The sequence below is a fragment of the Jaculus jaculus genome, chromosome 12 (assembly GCF_020740685.1).
Source record: "Jaculus jaculus isolate mJacJac1 chromosome 12, mJacJac1.mat.Y.cur, whole genome shotgun sequence".
Classification (NCBI taxonomy): Eukaryota; Metazoa; Chordata; class Mammalia; order Rodentia; family Dipodidae; genus Jaculus; species Jaculus jaculus.
The window spans coordinates 21,066,098-21,081,790 of record NC_059113.1 but is presented as its reverse complement, the minus strand read 5'-3'; the positions used below and the strand labels follow the sequence as shown (position 1 = coordinate 21,081,790).

Below are 15,693 nucleotides of genomic sequence, written 5' to 3'. Positions count from 1 at the left end.
GGGTTACAGGCATGTGACATTGTACCCAGCTTTTACATGGTTCCAAATTCAGGTCCACAGGTTTGTATGGCAAGCACTTTACCAGCTAAGCCATCTCCCCAGCCCTAGACATGATCATGTTTAAAGAAGTATTAAAATCTTAAGCACGCTGACCATGTGAGCTAGGACAAGCTTTATATTCTGACAGAAACAGTACCCTTTTCAATTCGTACATCTTTGGAAGTCTTGAAAAATGTAACTTTGGCCTCCAGGCAAGAGAATCATAAGAGTCTTAGGAATGACATTTAAATTAAATTTAAATACCAATTTTGGCTGGGCGTGGTGGCACATGCCTTTAAGCCCAGCACTCGGGAGGCAGAGGTAGGAGGATTGCCATGAGTTCGAGGATACCCTGAGAATACAGAGTGAATTCCTGGTTAGCCTCAGCTAGAGTGAGACCCTACCTCAAAAAAATCAGAAACAACAACAACAAAAAAATACAAATGTTGTGAATTTCCACCTTTCCAGAAAGGGCCACCATGCCACTATTATGACTTAGGATGCCACCTGTGGCATGTGTGTTTGTACCAGTTTAGGCACACTGCCAAGGTGATGCTTAAACTAATTTCATCCCTGCCCAGCAGTTCAATATGAGCTGCCAAAATCCACAATTAATCCTCCACCTCAGACAACGCAGTTCCCTCGGGCCCTGGCAGCCGTCCCTCGCAAGGTCCAGGACACAGGAGCTGCTCTTTTGCCCCCTCAGTTGGCTTGAGCAGCTCTGGTGCTGCAACCATGGAAGTTCAGCATCGTCGTCACCAGCTCTGGAAGGTCAAAGTCGTGCTTCCAGCCCCAGTCCTTCCGTGCGTTGCTATCATCCAGGTTCATGGGCCAGCTATCCGCTAGGGAGACACAGGGAAGGGGATCTTATTTGCAAAGGTGCAGGCTCCGGATTTGCATAAGATTGAGAAGCTTTGAGGCGACAGTTGACTGAAACAGGCACCTTCTCAGATGGCATCACACACACACATTCACTGCCAGCGCTAAGTTCTCCTGTTTCAAAGCTCACACCACAGTAGGGGCCGGGGAGATGACTCAATGGATCACAGTGCCTGCTACACTAGCCTGCAAACTTGATTTCAGATCCCCGGCACTGATGTAAAAGCCAGGTGTGGTCTATGTACCTGTAATCCTAGCACTTGGAACACAGAGGCAGGAGGGTCCTAGGGACTTGCTGGCCAGCTAATCTGGCCAAGTCAGCGAGCTTCAAGTTCAATTAGAAACACAGATTCATCAGGTGTATGCCTTTAATTCCAATACTTGGGAGGCAGAGGTAGGAGGATTACCATGAGTTCAAGGCCACCCTGACACTACATAGTGAATTCCAGGTCAGCCTGGCCTAGAGCAAGACCCTACCTTGAAAAACAAAACAAAAAGAAACTAAAAGAAACATTGACTCATCAAAGAATAAGCTTGACAGGGATTGAAGAAGAGACCTGATGTCGACCTCTGGCCTCCATGTGCACACATGTGCATACACATGTATGAACATGCACATACACACATTTAAAAACAATTCATGAGGGCTGGAGAGATGGCTTAGCAGTTAAGGCATTTGCCTGCAAAGCCAAAGGACCTTGGTTTGACTCCCAGGACCCACGCAAGCCAGATGCACAGGGGATGCACATGTCTGGAGATCATTTGCAGTGGCTGGAGGCCCTGATGCACCTATTCTCTCTCTCTTCCTCTCTCTGTCTGTCAAATAAATAAATAAAAATAAAATATTGTTAAAAAAAATTCATGCCAATGTTTTGTTATTATTGTTGTTTTGAGGTAAGGTCTCACTCTAGCCCAGGCTGACCTGGAACTCACTCTGTAGCTCCAGATTGGCCTCGAACTCATGGTGATGATCCACCTACCTCAACTTCCTGAGTGCTGGAATTAAAGGCATATGCCACCATGCCTGGTTAAATTTTATGCCACTTTGTAAGGGCAGCAATCTTATATCAAAAAGCATGCCCCAAACCATAGGGCAGCAACTACAGCCTATGAAAACTCAGTTCTTGCTTCAGTTTCTCCCTCTTCATGTTTAAATATGTTTGAATGAAACGGGCTGAGCTGTTTCCTTAAGCCTGAGCTGTGACTCCCACTTGGGACATCATTTCCACTCATAGAAGCATCTCCTGACAGACTCAACAGCGTCTGCAGCATGTGATCAGGACCTGAGAGAGGGCTGTGATCTTCTCAACCTTCCAAGGTTTTTGACCTCAGGGGACTCACAAGCACCATTTGGCCTCGAGCTGGCTGGCCATGGGGGACTCACCTATGGCCTGTCGGAGAGGATCCACGCTGTACGTCATCTGGAATTCCGGCACATGCTTGAGGATTGCCTGGGCCAGCTCCTCAGGGCTGAAGCTCATGGCGTTGATGTTGTAGGTCCTCATGGAGAGACACTGGGCGGGGGCCTCCATGACTTCCAGGGTGGCTCTGAGACAGTCATCGATGTACATCATTGGGAGTCTGGTGCTGGCTCTGAGGTTACACTCAAATTTGCCACTCTTTGTAGCATCATGGAAAATCTGCACTGCATAATCTGAAAAAAAAAAAAAAAAAAGAATTTGGCCTGTGGGCTTCTTACATGGCAGGAAAGAGCCTCATGGATCAACGAACCAGCTCTCCAGTGCTCTCGTTTTTAAAAATAAAATGCTCAGGCTGGGGAGATGGCTTGGCAGTTAAGGCACTTGCCTGCAAAGCCTAGGGAACCAGGTTCAATTCCCCAGTATGCACATAAGCCAGATGCACATGGTGGCACATGCATCTGGAGTTCGTTTACAGTGGCTGGAGGCCCTGATGTGCTCATTCTCTCTCTTCTTCTTTCCCTCTCTCTCTCAAATAAATAAAATAAAAACTTTACAAAAAATGAAGTGCTCAGGCTGGAGAGATGGCTTAGCGGTTAAGCGCTTGCCTGTGAAGCCTAAGGACCCTGGTTCGAGGCTCGGTTCCCCAGGTCCCACGTTAGCCAGATGCACAAGGGGGCGCACGCGTCTGGAGTTCGTTTGCAGAGGCTGGAAGCCCTGGAGCGCCCATTATCTCTCTCTCTCCCTCTACCTGTCTTTCTCTCTGTGTCTGTCGCTCTCAAATAAATAAATAAAAAACGAACAAAAAAATAAATAAATAAATAAAAAATGAAGTGCTCCCCAAAAGATCTGAATAGTATAGGTTACTTCAATATTTACAGTTATACATAGTTAAATGAGAATTTTAAAAAAAAAGTGACCTGGGGAATGGCTCTGCGGTTAAAAGCACTTGCTTACAAAGCCTGCTGGTGCAGGTTCAATTCCCTAGTACCTAAAGCTTGATACATGAAGTGGCACATGCATCTAAAGTTTGTCTGCAGTGGCAAGAGGCCCTGGCATACCTATTTTCTTCCTCACTCTCGCCTCAGAAATAAATAAATAAAAATGTGTATTTAAAAAAATAGTAGCAGGGTGTGGTGGTGCCCACCTTTAATCCCAGCACTCGGGAGGCAGAGATAAGAGGATCATTGTGAGTTCGAGGCCACCCTGAGACTACATAGTCAATTCCAGGTCAGCCTGGACTAGCGTGAAACCCTGCCTCAAAAAATAAATAAATAAATAAATAAAAATAACCCAAACCAAAGCTGACCTTCAAACTCCTCAGACTGGATCAGGGATCTCTGGTACTGTGCCTTAAGAACCCCACTTTAATACTGAATATCACGTCACTGTTTGTCATGCTCCTTTTGAATGTACAATGCGTACAGCCCATCTTTCGCGTATGCGTCCACAGGTGTTGGTACTCCTGTGTGCAGGTACACAGGCGCACGCGCACGTGAAGGTCAGAGGGCAGCTTGACGTGTTTCTTATTCCACAGCGAGGGGGCGGGGCTGTCCGCCTTTTTTTTTTTTTTTTTTTTTGGAGGCAGTGTCTTTTACTGGCCTAGATCTCACCACGTAGGCTAGATTGGTTTTCTAGAACGCCCCAGAGAGCCACCTGTCTCTGCCTCCTCAGAGTCGGAACCACAAGTGCACACCACCAGGACCAGCTTTTTAAAACGCCGATTCTAGGATTAACCCCAGTTCCTCACACTTGTAGGATAAGCGCTTTATTGACTGAGTAATCTTCCAACCACCATGTGGTCCATCTTAATCGAGCTTTCTGTGTGTGTAAAGAGACGAGGGCCAGCTGGGAGTGAGGGCACACACTTGTAACCCTAGCACTCAGGAGGCAGAAACAGGGGGATTGTGAGTTTCAGGCTAGCTTGAGCTACACAGTGAGTTTTAAGCTAGCATGGGCTACATAGTAAGATCCCATTAAAAAAAAAAGTAAAAGCAGATTGGAGAGATGGCTCAGGGATAAGGCACTTGCCTGTACAGCCTAACAACCCGAATTCGATTCCCTAGCACCAACATAAAGCCAGATGCACAAAGTGGCACATGCATCTGGAGTCCATTTACAGTGGCTAGAAGTTCCAGTGTACCCATTCTCTCTGCCTGTCTTTCTTTTATCTCTCTCTCTCTCTGCTTGCAAATAAATAAATAAGCCACAAGAAACATGGCTGTATTCTGAGACAGAGGCTGTGCTTAGAGGGTCATCATACACTGAAGTAATAGATTTGTTATTGAATATTGTTGAGTACTATATGTTTCCCTCCAGTACTGGGTGGCCAGTCCTGAGCCTGACTGAAAGTACAGCATGCCCTGCCCTGCCCTGTGCAAGGGGGCGCTGACGACCTTCAATGCAGGGCTTAGAGGGAGGGTACAGAACCTCAGGTGGCTCTGGCTAAAGAGATACCAGATTCAAGAAGAAGCAGAGGAGGGGGTGGGGAGTTATTCAAAATTTAAGATGTTATGGGCTGGAGGGATGGCTTATCAGTTAAAGCGTTTGCCTGCTAAACCAAAGGACCCAGGTTCGATTCCCCAGGACCCACATTAGCCAGATACAGAAGGGGGCGCATGCGTCTGGAGTTCATTTGCAGTGGCTGGAGGCCCTGGAGTACCCATTCTCGCTCTCTTTCTCTCTCCCTCCCTTTCTCTGTCAAATAAATAAATAAAATATTTTTAATTTTTTTTGTTTATTTTTATTTATTTTTTGACAGCGACAGGCAGAGAGAGAAAGAGACAGAAAGAGAGAGAGAGAGAGAGAGTGGGCATGCCAGGGCCTCCAGCCACTGCAAACGAACTCCAGACGCATGCGCTCCCCTGTGCATCTGGCTAATGTGGGTCCTGGGGAATCGAGCCTTGAACTGGGATCCTTAGGCTTCACAGGCAAGCGCTTAACCGCTAAGCCATCTCTCCAGCCCAGAAATAAAATATTTTTAAAAAATTTAAGATGTTATGAATAAGCCATATGAAAACCTACTTCTTTTTCTTTCTTTCTTTCTTTTTTTTTTTGTGGGGGGGGGGGGAGTAAGGTCTCACTCTAGTTCAGGCTGACCTGGAATTCACTATATAGTGTCAGGGTGGCCTCAAACTCTTAGTGATCCACCTACCTCTGCCTCCTGAGTGCTGGGATTAAAGGTGTGCACCAGCTGAAAACCTACTTCTACTTTGAAAATAATATATATATTTAAAAAGAAAGCCTGAAGGCTGCAGAGCTTGTTCAGCAGTTAAGGCACTTACCTGAAAAGCCTAACGACCCAGGTTCAATTCCCCAGTGCCTACGAAAGCCAGATGCACAAAATGGCGCATGCATCTGGAGTTTGTTTGCAGTGGCTAGAAGCCCTGGCATGCTCATTCATTCTCTCTCTCTCCATATAAATAAATAAATAAACTTTTTTTAGAGAGAGTTTGAGCATTATCCACCTGCAAAGGTGGATAATGTACCCAGATCCCATAAATTTTTATTAGAAAAACTTCAGTGCTGGGTAGGATACTTTTCAGCAAGTTGTTGTGGCCAGGGAGGCTCCTGATGTCCCCAAAACATTGCAGGCTATTTATTGCCAAGGCTTTTGGTTTCCCACCAGAACTAGATGGTAAGACCCTGTTGCTGAAGACTCCACATGCTTGGGCTACAGGTCACTGGGAAATCAAGCCGGAGCTGAGCTGGAAGCTTCCTCCTTACTAACTAGTTCCCAGGATCCTGGCAAGAGCTGTGCAGTGCAAAGCCTCCAGGAGGAAAAGTCAGGAACAGTGTTAAGAGGAGGGGCCTTCAGAGGAGGGGCCTGAAAGAACTTGACTCCCAGAAAGATTCCACGCAGCTCCAACGGCTTGTTTTATAGCTTTATTAGCATATGCATATTTCCTAACTAAAACCACACTACCACAGAAAAGGCACAAGAAAACTAGTTTCATCCAACTAAATAAACCCACTTTCTTTTAACAATTTCTGTTTCCTAATGGCAGGTTTGCGGGCCAACCAAAGACTCCCCAACCCCCCAAAGACACCTTACATAAGGAAACAGAAGACAGCACTTACCAGTGGTTCCTCCACCAGGCTGAGAATCAGCGGAAATGATTCCAGGGTATCTCAGGCACCGGAAATCTAAACCATACCGGTAATAGTAGTACTATGAAAAAGAGAGAGAGAGAGAGACTACACAGTGAATTCCAGGTCAGCCTGGGCTAAAGTGAAACCCTACCTTGAAAAAAAAAAAAGAAGAAGAAGAATCTTTTAGATCAGATAAAACAAAGCAATGTTTTTCGTTGTTGTTGTTTGTTTGTTTTTTGGTTTTTTAAGGTAGGGTCTCAAGGTAGCTCAGGCTGACCAGGAATTCGCCATGTAGTCTCAGGGTGGCCTCAAATTCACGGCGATCCTCCTACCTCTGCCACCACGCCCAGCTCAAGAAATGAAATTTCTTTTCTTGATATATGATTCCACGTTTCTCTAGTAAAAGACTCAAGAAAATGAGGATTTTAGAATTTCCATGACTCTTTGACTTGTCTTTAATAAATTTGTATTTAATTGAAATCTCCACAGAGAAGATCTGGCTTCTTCTCATCTCTTGCCTAATAAGTTCCCTAGATCTGTTTTTCCAGAAACAAAGAGTGCCTCCCTAGAAAAGAAGAGTTCCCCTTTCCTAGAATTAAGATTCCTGGAAGGCCAGGTGTGGTGGCACACGCCTTTAATCCCAGCACTCAGAAGGCAGAGGTAGGAGGATTGCCAGGAGCCTGTGAAGCCTAAGGACTCCGGTTCAAGGCTCAATGCCCCAGGACCCACATTACCCAGATGCACAAGGGGGCGCATGCATCTGGAGTTTGTTTGCAGTGGCTGGAGGCCCTGGCACACCCATTCTCTCTCTCTCTCTCTCTCTCTCTCTCTCTCTCTCTCTCTCTCTCTCTCCCCCTCTCTCTCTTTCTATCTGCCTCTTTCTCTGTCTGTGGCTCTCAAATAAATAAATAAAAATAAACAAAAAAAATTAAATAAAAAATATTTCTGGAAGGATGAAACCTGAACCAGGCATTAGCTCAGCCCCCAAACTTGGTGTCTGGGCTAGGGGTCTAGACAGTTCTGTAATGCTGGGATGAACATGCAAACCAGTCACAGTTTATGGGAGGAACGGGATTTATTTCAAGCTTACAGATCCAGGGTATGGTCCTTTAATGATGCAAGAAGCTGGCTCCCATTCATAAATCCAAGCAGAGAGAGAGAGAGAGAGAGACAGAGAGAGAGAGAGAGAGAGAGAGAGGTCACCACCAGCCAGCAACATCAGAAAGCAGCCAACACAAACCTGCAGCAATCAGGGCTCCCAGAGCTCAGTCCACTATCTACGACTTTGGGTGTGAATCAGATCAGTCCCCAAACACACCCTTAAGCTGGACCCCAGGATCCACCCCCAGTGACACCTCCTCCAGCCAGGCGGCTGGAGACCCAAGTTGCAAGCTTTAATAAGACACCTGAGTCTATGGGGGTATACATCCAAAGTACCACAGATAGTTAGCACTCAGAACCTCTAAATCGCCCCAACTTTGGTCTGTACACGTGCTTTACCTTCTCATGCATGGCTCTTTATACTCTGTCCTCTTTCCTTCTCTTACTCTAAGAAAGTCTCTCTGACTTGGTGGACTTCAATTCTTTGAATCCATAACACAAAAATTGAGGGGCATCCTCACATTCTCGTATCATAGTGGTACATTAGCCTATATTGGTGCATTGGCAGAGGCACCCCAATTCCTGCACCATATTGGCACGCTGGCAGAGGCACCCCAATTCTCCAGCTTCATATTTATCTTCAAAGACTCACTGGCTTGGTATTATCTTACCTCTGTAAATGCTAAAGCAGCCCGCAGCAGGAACTGCAGCCTTGAGTTCCTTCTCCCTTTTCTGACCAAGGCTGGACCCCTGGGAGTTAGGGGACAACAACTAGAACCCCAGAACTGAAGGAAAGGCACTGACTACAGTGATTATAGAGGTATACAGACAGAGCATACAGAAACATGCCCGAGGCTTTCCACAATAAAAACTCAAAGCTCCCACCAGTAAGTGCCAAAGCTGGGAGCCTGAAGGAAGCTGCGAGAGAGGGAGCAACTGCAGATGGGGAGTGGACGCAAGGCCGGTACCCAGGAAGTGCTGAGTGCAGTTGCCATGGCTACAGGCAAGCGCCCACACTGTGGTCAAGGAGTTCTTCAGGGGCTACAAGGGGAGAGGGGTCAGCTTATCACTCCACAAACTCAGCCAGCTGCCTTGCAAACCTTGCCAGCCTGGGTTCAATACCCCAGCCACCCACGTAAAGCTTGGCGGGACACAGGCACACATACACGTACGTGTGCACACAAGCAACTACATAAATAAAATTTCAAAAGAAAGAATGAGACAAGAAACCAAGAACCACTGGGCCCTGACCATCCAGCGATCTTCCTGGGCATTCTTACTTCTCCCATGAGCTCCGCGTGGACCTTGGACACTCCATAGATGGTCCTGGGCCTCTGAACACAGAGGTCGGGAGCGGGGTTCCGAGGAGAGGTAGCTCCGAAAGCCCCAATGGTGCTGGGCAGGAACAGCCTCACATTATGTTCCGCGGCAATGTCCAAGATGTTATGCAATCCTGAACCGAACAGACACAGAGCATGAGCATCCCACGCGGGAGAGCTCTTCTAACCAGACTCAGAAAAGGCGTAAGGCAAGAGGCAGCTGCTCACCAGTTATATTTACGTCTCTGGCCAGGGGCACGTTGGCTTCTCCCACAGCGCTCAGCACGGCGCTGTAGTGAAAGAGCCAGCTGATGCGGTGGTTCACCACGAGCTCACGGAGGCTCTTGTAATCCAAGATATCGGCGTAAAGAAATGGGCCTGAAAGGAGCACAAAGTGGAAAGGGCCGGAGTTGAGTTGAATGGATCCCCCGACCCTGCCACTGACTTCAGAGTCAATCTCTCTTTCTCTCTCTCTCCTCACTATGTACTCTATGGTAACTTGGAACTTGCAATCCTGCCTCAATCTCCTTAGTGCTGGAATTACAGGTATAGGTCACCATAACTGGCTTTCTTCTTTTTGATTTTAAATTTTATTTATTTATTTGCAAGTAGAGAGACACAGAGAGAAAGCGAGAAAGAGAAAGATAGGGAATGGAAATGGTCACACTAAGGCCCAGTGCCACTGCAAGTGAACTCCACACACACGTGCTGCTTTACATGAGAACCTGGGAATTCAACCCAGGCCTTCAGGCTTTGCAAGCAAGAGCCTTTCACTGCTAAGCCATCTCTCCAGCCTCCAGGCATTCTTAAAAGTTCCTCTTCCCCATCAAGTTTCGTTTGTGGGTTTTCCGAGGCAGTATGTTAACCAAACACTCAGGAGATCAAAATTTTTACTCCAGCAGGAAGTGGTGGCACACGCAGAGGTAGGAGGATCACCATGAGTTCGAGGCCATCCTGAGACTACGTAGTGAATTCCAGGTCAGCCTGAGCTAGAGTGAGACCCTACCTCGAAAAAACAACAATAACAAAAATTTTTTATTCCATAGGTATTGTGGTCTCAAAGTGAAGTAGGCTCGTGTATTTGCATATTTGGTCATGTGTGACTACTTGGTCCCCCAGCAAAGTGGCACTGTTTGGGAAAGTTGTGGGACCTTTAGGAGGTAGAACCTTGCTGGAGGAAGTGAGTCACCCTGCTCCTGTTGCCGTACCTTCCTTGTCATGAAACTTGCCCTTGAAACTGCCAGCTCAAATAAACCCTTCTCCTTCCACCAAGTTGCCTCAGGTCACATATCTGTTCACAGCAATGAGAAAGCAACTGATGCATTTCTGATAACTATTTGAAGTAACTGGTATTGTTTCAAATAATATCTGATAATATGCTTTCAAAACCATCTTCAAGCGGTTGAAGAGAGCTCTCCTGCTGTGTCATTTGATCCACAACAGCATTAAAAACGTACTTTAAGGGGCTAGAGAGATGGCTTAGTGGTTAAGGCGCTTGCCTGCAAAGCCAAAGGACCCAGGTTCGACTCCCCAAGACCCATGTAAGCCAGATGCACAAGGGGGTGCATGCATCTGGAGTTTGTTTGCAGTGGCTGGAGGCCTTGGCATGCTCATTCTCATCTGTCTACCTGCCTATTTCTGTATCTCTCTCTCTCTCTCTCTCAAATAATAAATAATATAAATAAAAACTATTTTTTAAAAATCAAATCTCCATTCCCTTTCTGATTCACACACCAACTCTATGAGCTGTCTTCGAAACTATACTTTGAAAAAGAGAGCTTTAAGGATCTTTTACCACTGTGGAAGATGTGATCAGGAGGTTTCCTTATGTCTGACAAAATCACATTGTCCTTCCCAAATCGTTTCCTGAAGGGAAAGACAATATGCATAATAAGCCCAGTGCAGAACAGCTACTGTGATTGCCAGTCAGCCTCCAGGCCCTCCTCCCAACCCCCCTCCCCAGTTCTGGTGCCCCTCAGACTCAGACCTCTTTACCTTCCCATAACTGCATCATCTACTTCCTGTGTCTGCCACCAGTGCCATCCCAGGAGCCCTAGGGCTTCTTGACCCTCCTCAACCTATTACCTGACTCTTCCGAAATCCCCAGCTGACCCTTTGCAGCTTCTAAAAACACTGCTTCTGTCCTCTGGCCCCTGCCTCTAAGCAACTGAGAGGCAAGATTTTTCACTTGGGGTGGTGAGCCTCATAGTGCCCATGTCAGAGCAAAGAGTCAGAGTGGAGTCACTGCCTCAAGTGTCCGTGACAAGCAGCAAACCAAAGGCAGCATGTTCCTTTTATTTGTTTGCATGTGCACATATAGGTGCACCAGGGCTTTACAGCTACAGATGAGCTTATGTGCCAGCTTGCATCTGGCTCTACATGGGTGCTGGGGAATGGAACCTGCACTGACAAACTTGTGAGCAAGCACCCATCTCCCCAGCCCCAAACCAAATGTATTTTACGTAGCTATTTAGAAGTGACATATTGGGCTGGAGAGATGGCTTAGCGGTTAAGCGCTTGCCTGTGAAGCCTAAGGATCCCGGTTGGAGGCTCGGTTCCCCACGACCCACATTAGCCAGATGCACAAGGGGGCGCACGCGTCTGGAGTTCGTTTGCAGAGGCTGGAAGCCCTGGCGCGCCCATTCTCTCTCTCTGCCTCTATCTGTCTTTCTCTCTGTCTGTACCTCTCAAATAAATAAATAAAAATAAACCCCAAAACAATTTTTTTTAAAGAAGTGACATATTAATGGAGTGTACAGCACTAAATGAGACATCTATTTGATGCCTTCCAAGGCTCAGGGTCCATTTTGGAAGAGGTGGCAGAAAGAATGTAAGCCAAAGGAAGGGGAGAACTGCTTACAATGCAATCTTCCAGAAACAAAATGGCCTTGTTACTGACAACCTCACAGCGCCTGACACTACCTACACAAAACCCTCATCACAGGAGGAAAAGATGCTGATATCAAAACAAAAGAAAGGCTAATTCAAAGCGGGAGAGAATTCAATGGAGGGTGGATTTGAGAGGGTGAGAATAGGAATGGGGGAAGGATTATCATGGTTTATTGTCTACACTTACTGAAACAGCCAATAAACTGTTTTAAAAGGTGCTGCAGCCAGGCATGGTGGCCCATGCCTTGAATCTCAGCACTTGGGAGGCAGAGGTAGGAGGATCACTGAGAGTATGAGGCCACCCTGAGATTATATAGGGAGTTCCAGGTCATCCTGGACTAGCATAAGACCTTACCTCAAAAAACAAAAACAAAAAAAGAGGGATTTTTTTTTTTTTTTTTTTTTTTTTTTAAGGCTGGAGAGATGGCTTAGCAATTATGGCACTTGCCTGCAAAGTCAAAGGGCCCAGGTTCAACTCTCCAGGATCCATGTAAGCCAGATGCACAAGGGGGCGCACACATCTGGAGTTCATTTGCAGTGGCTGGAGGTCCTGGTGCACCTATTCTCTCTCTACCTACCTACCTATTTCTGTATCTCTCTCTCAAATAAATGATTAAAAATACTTTTTTTAAGTGCTGGAAAGATGGCTTAGAGGTTAAGGTGCTTGCCTATGAAGCCCCAGGACCCACATAAGCCAGATATACAAGGTGGCACATGCATCTGGAGTTTGTTTGCAGTGGTTAGAGGCCCTGGTGTACCCATTTTCTCTCCCTCTCTCAACTTCTTTCTCTCTCTCTCTCAAATAAATTTTTTTTAAAAAAGTAATGAAATAGTAAGAAAAACTGAAAATATGGCTAATAGTGGCGAAGACAAATTGAACACCCTTAAGAATTTGGCTTTCACATTTCATGTTTTAACGTTCTTACCTCAAAAGGCCGGCAAGCCCCACTCCCAGCTGGCCAAGGCCTCCTAGACAAAGAAGAAAATGATATGAGACTCAGTGCAAATCTTACCAGTTCAATGTTCCCCAGAGTATGGACAGAGGAATGGATTCTTTCAGTCTTAGTGGATTAGATAAGTCAAGTCCAAGGTGGAGCTGATGGGACTGCTGCTGACTGTTCTCAGAAGCAAACACGACACGGTGCACAGAACACAGAATGGCTGCTGCCCAGCAGGAATGTCAATCAGTACAGGTGACAGCTTGGGAGGCAGGAGCCCTCCAGAGTGGGACAAGAAGAGGAAAGCAAGGACACAGATCACACAAGAGCACGGTATGGGTTCAGCACTCAGTTCTGGCTTTTATTTTTTAAGTGTGTGTGTGTATGTGTGTGTGTGTGTGTATATATATATATATATATATATATATATATATATATATATATATGTTAAAGATTCCACAAGGCTGATTGACTGTTTATATATATATATATATAATTATATATAATATATATATAATTTTCATTTATTTATTTATTAGAGAAAGATAGAGAGAAGGAGAGGGAGAATGGGCACACCAGGGCCTCTAGCCATTGCAAATGAACTCCAAACACGTGCCACCATGTGCATCTGGCTTACTTGGGACCTGGAGAATCGAACCTGGGTCCTTAGGCTTCACAGGCATGTGCCTTAACCACTAAGCCACCTCTCTGGCCCTTACTTTTTAAATATATTTTTAAATTCACTTATTTACTTGGTAGACAGACAGACAGAAAAAGGGTATGAGTGAGCCTGTCAGGGCCACTTGCAACTTCATATATGTGCACCATTTTGTTCGTTTGGCTTTACATGGGTACTGGGAATCAAACCCAGAAGGCAGGTTTTGCATAAGCATGCACCTTTAACCACTGAGCCATGTCCCCAGAACCCCCACACCTTCATTTTGATGGCCTTTGAAGTCCATATGCTTCAGGTGCTGAAAACATTCAAATCCAAATGCTAATGGTTTGGTATTACCATTTTGGATGGCCTAGAATCCCATCTCCGCGGGAGCTGGGCTGTGAATGTGAAGGGCAAAGCTGTAGAGGCAGAGTGGGAAGTCATCTGGCAAAAGGGCAGAGCTCAGAGTCAGTGCAAAAAAAAAAAAAAAATTAGAAATATCATTAGCTTCCCTTAACATGAAGACATCATGAGTCGGAAGCACAGAGCGAGGGACCTGGAAGCACATCTGGAGGAGGACAACAAGTCAGTATCAGGGGGCAGGAAGAGTGGGACCACTCAGTCAGCTATGTTAACAGGGGATTTAAACCAGGTTGTCCTGGAATCTCCCCCTAGTGGAGATGGCTGGGGATGAAAGAAGAAACACTGAAGGATGGTGAAGGAGTGAAAACCTGGCAGAGGAGGAGGAAATAAAACGTGTCAATAAAATGAAAGGTTAGGTTTGGTCTGGTTGGAAGCACTTCTCCAGCAAGGATGTGAAGTCTACAGAGAAGAGGGGGCATATTCTAAATAAGGAGGACCGGCGGGGGGGTGGGGCAGCGATGAGCTGGTGATGGGCTCAATGGCAACAAGGAGCTCCCGCAGGGCTAACTCCCCTTCTCTCGGGCCAGCACACAAAAATGCTGTGAGCCTAGCTGGCATGGTGGCGCACGATGTCTTTAATCCCAGCACTCGGGGAGGCAGAGGTAGGAGGATCGCCCTGAGTTTGAGGTCACACTGAGACTACATAGCGAATTCCAGGTTAGCCTGGACTAGAGTAAAACCCTACCTCAAAAACAACAACAACAACAACAAAAAGAATGCTGTAAATTGGATTTTGCTGTCAAATCTGGCCCAGGAAGGTGCACCTGGGTGCAGAGTCCATGTTCTACATGGAACCGGTGTCCTTCCGTCCTGTTGATTCCCCTTTGCTCTGACCTTACCAAATCCCTTAAGGTCCCATCAGACAATTAATATTTTTGTCATGGAAACCAAATGCTGGCAACAGTGATAAATAAGGGTTGGGAATGTGCAATATTCTACAGAAAGCCAATGACGGAAGAGGCAGTGTCTGATCTGAGGAGGGTGTTGTCCCAGTGGAAAGTTGTTTGTGCTGAAACGCCTCACACTGAGACTTTTTTTTTTTTAACATGGCCACTAAATTCAGCCCTGGATATATTGGCAGGGATCAGAAGTCTGGGGATGTTGGGATGGCACACAACATCATACATTGTGCAAACAATGTAATCATGCCGAAGTATGTCACAGAAAGTGAGACTCAAAGCCACAAACCCAAATGACAGAAAATGGAAGAGAAACCAACCTGTAATTAAGACCCGGGGAAGTTCTGTTTTAGGAAATGATGCAGAGTGGATGTTGGCAGCTGCTGGAATTCGCTGGGGAGAGATGCCCAGGAATGGGCCAGCCTTCCAGGAGCTACAGGCTGTGCCACCCTGCAGGGCCCCACTCACCACCTGTCTCAGCATCCTGCCAATTAGCATTTACTCTCCAGAGTTCCTGCAAGAAAGCAGGGTCAGAGTGAGCTACTGACCTTTCATTCCCTCCAGGCCCTGGAAACAGGCTCCTTAACTGAAATCACCGCTACAATTGTCAGCTAAGGAGTGAAGTCCTTCTTTTGGGATTCAGGAATGCACCAGAGAGAGAGAGTCTGCTGAGTTGGACCACAGGAACCAGTCAGGTGACTGCTGTGAGAAAGGCTGATGCCACCAGGGATACGATGTGGGGTCAGATGTGGGGTCACCGTAGAGAGCACAGACACCAATAAAAACACGACAAAGCAGGGCAGCTATCAACAGGTGTATGCGCCTTGTTGGGGGACAACTCCGCACTAAGTCACTGCATTGTTGATCTTGTGCTAACAGCAGATGCTATTCTTGGGATGAACCAGACTAGAAAAGCAGATGGCTAAAAGGAAAAGGGAGCATTTAGAAGCATGATCACAAATATACATTCAATGTAATCCTGCTGGTTCCTCCTCCTCCTCAGCCTCACGACTAAATAACCATGAAATTTTTTCTGGC

General features: G+C 46.3%; 1 protein-coding gene across 1 annotated transcript; it reads right to left on the bottom strand.

The window, feature by feature from the left end:
• Positions 1–741: 741 nt before the first annotated feature.
• LOC101606155 (L-threonine 3-dehydrogenase, mitochondrial-like) lies at positions 742–15,138 on the bottom strand. The gene is made up of 8 exons (XM_045130549.1): positions 14,976–15,138; positions 12,664–12,706; positions 10,644–10,714; positions 9,077–9,226; positions 8,810–8,982; positions 6,417–6,507; positions 2,303–2,572; positions 742–881 (listed from the first exon to the last, which is right to left on the bottom strand). Exons 1-8 carry the CDS (start codon positions 15,136–15,138, stop codon positions 742–744), a joined length of 1,101 nt encoding a protein of 366 aa, XP_044986484.1.
• Positions 15,139–15,693: the final 555 nt, after the last annotated feature.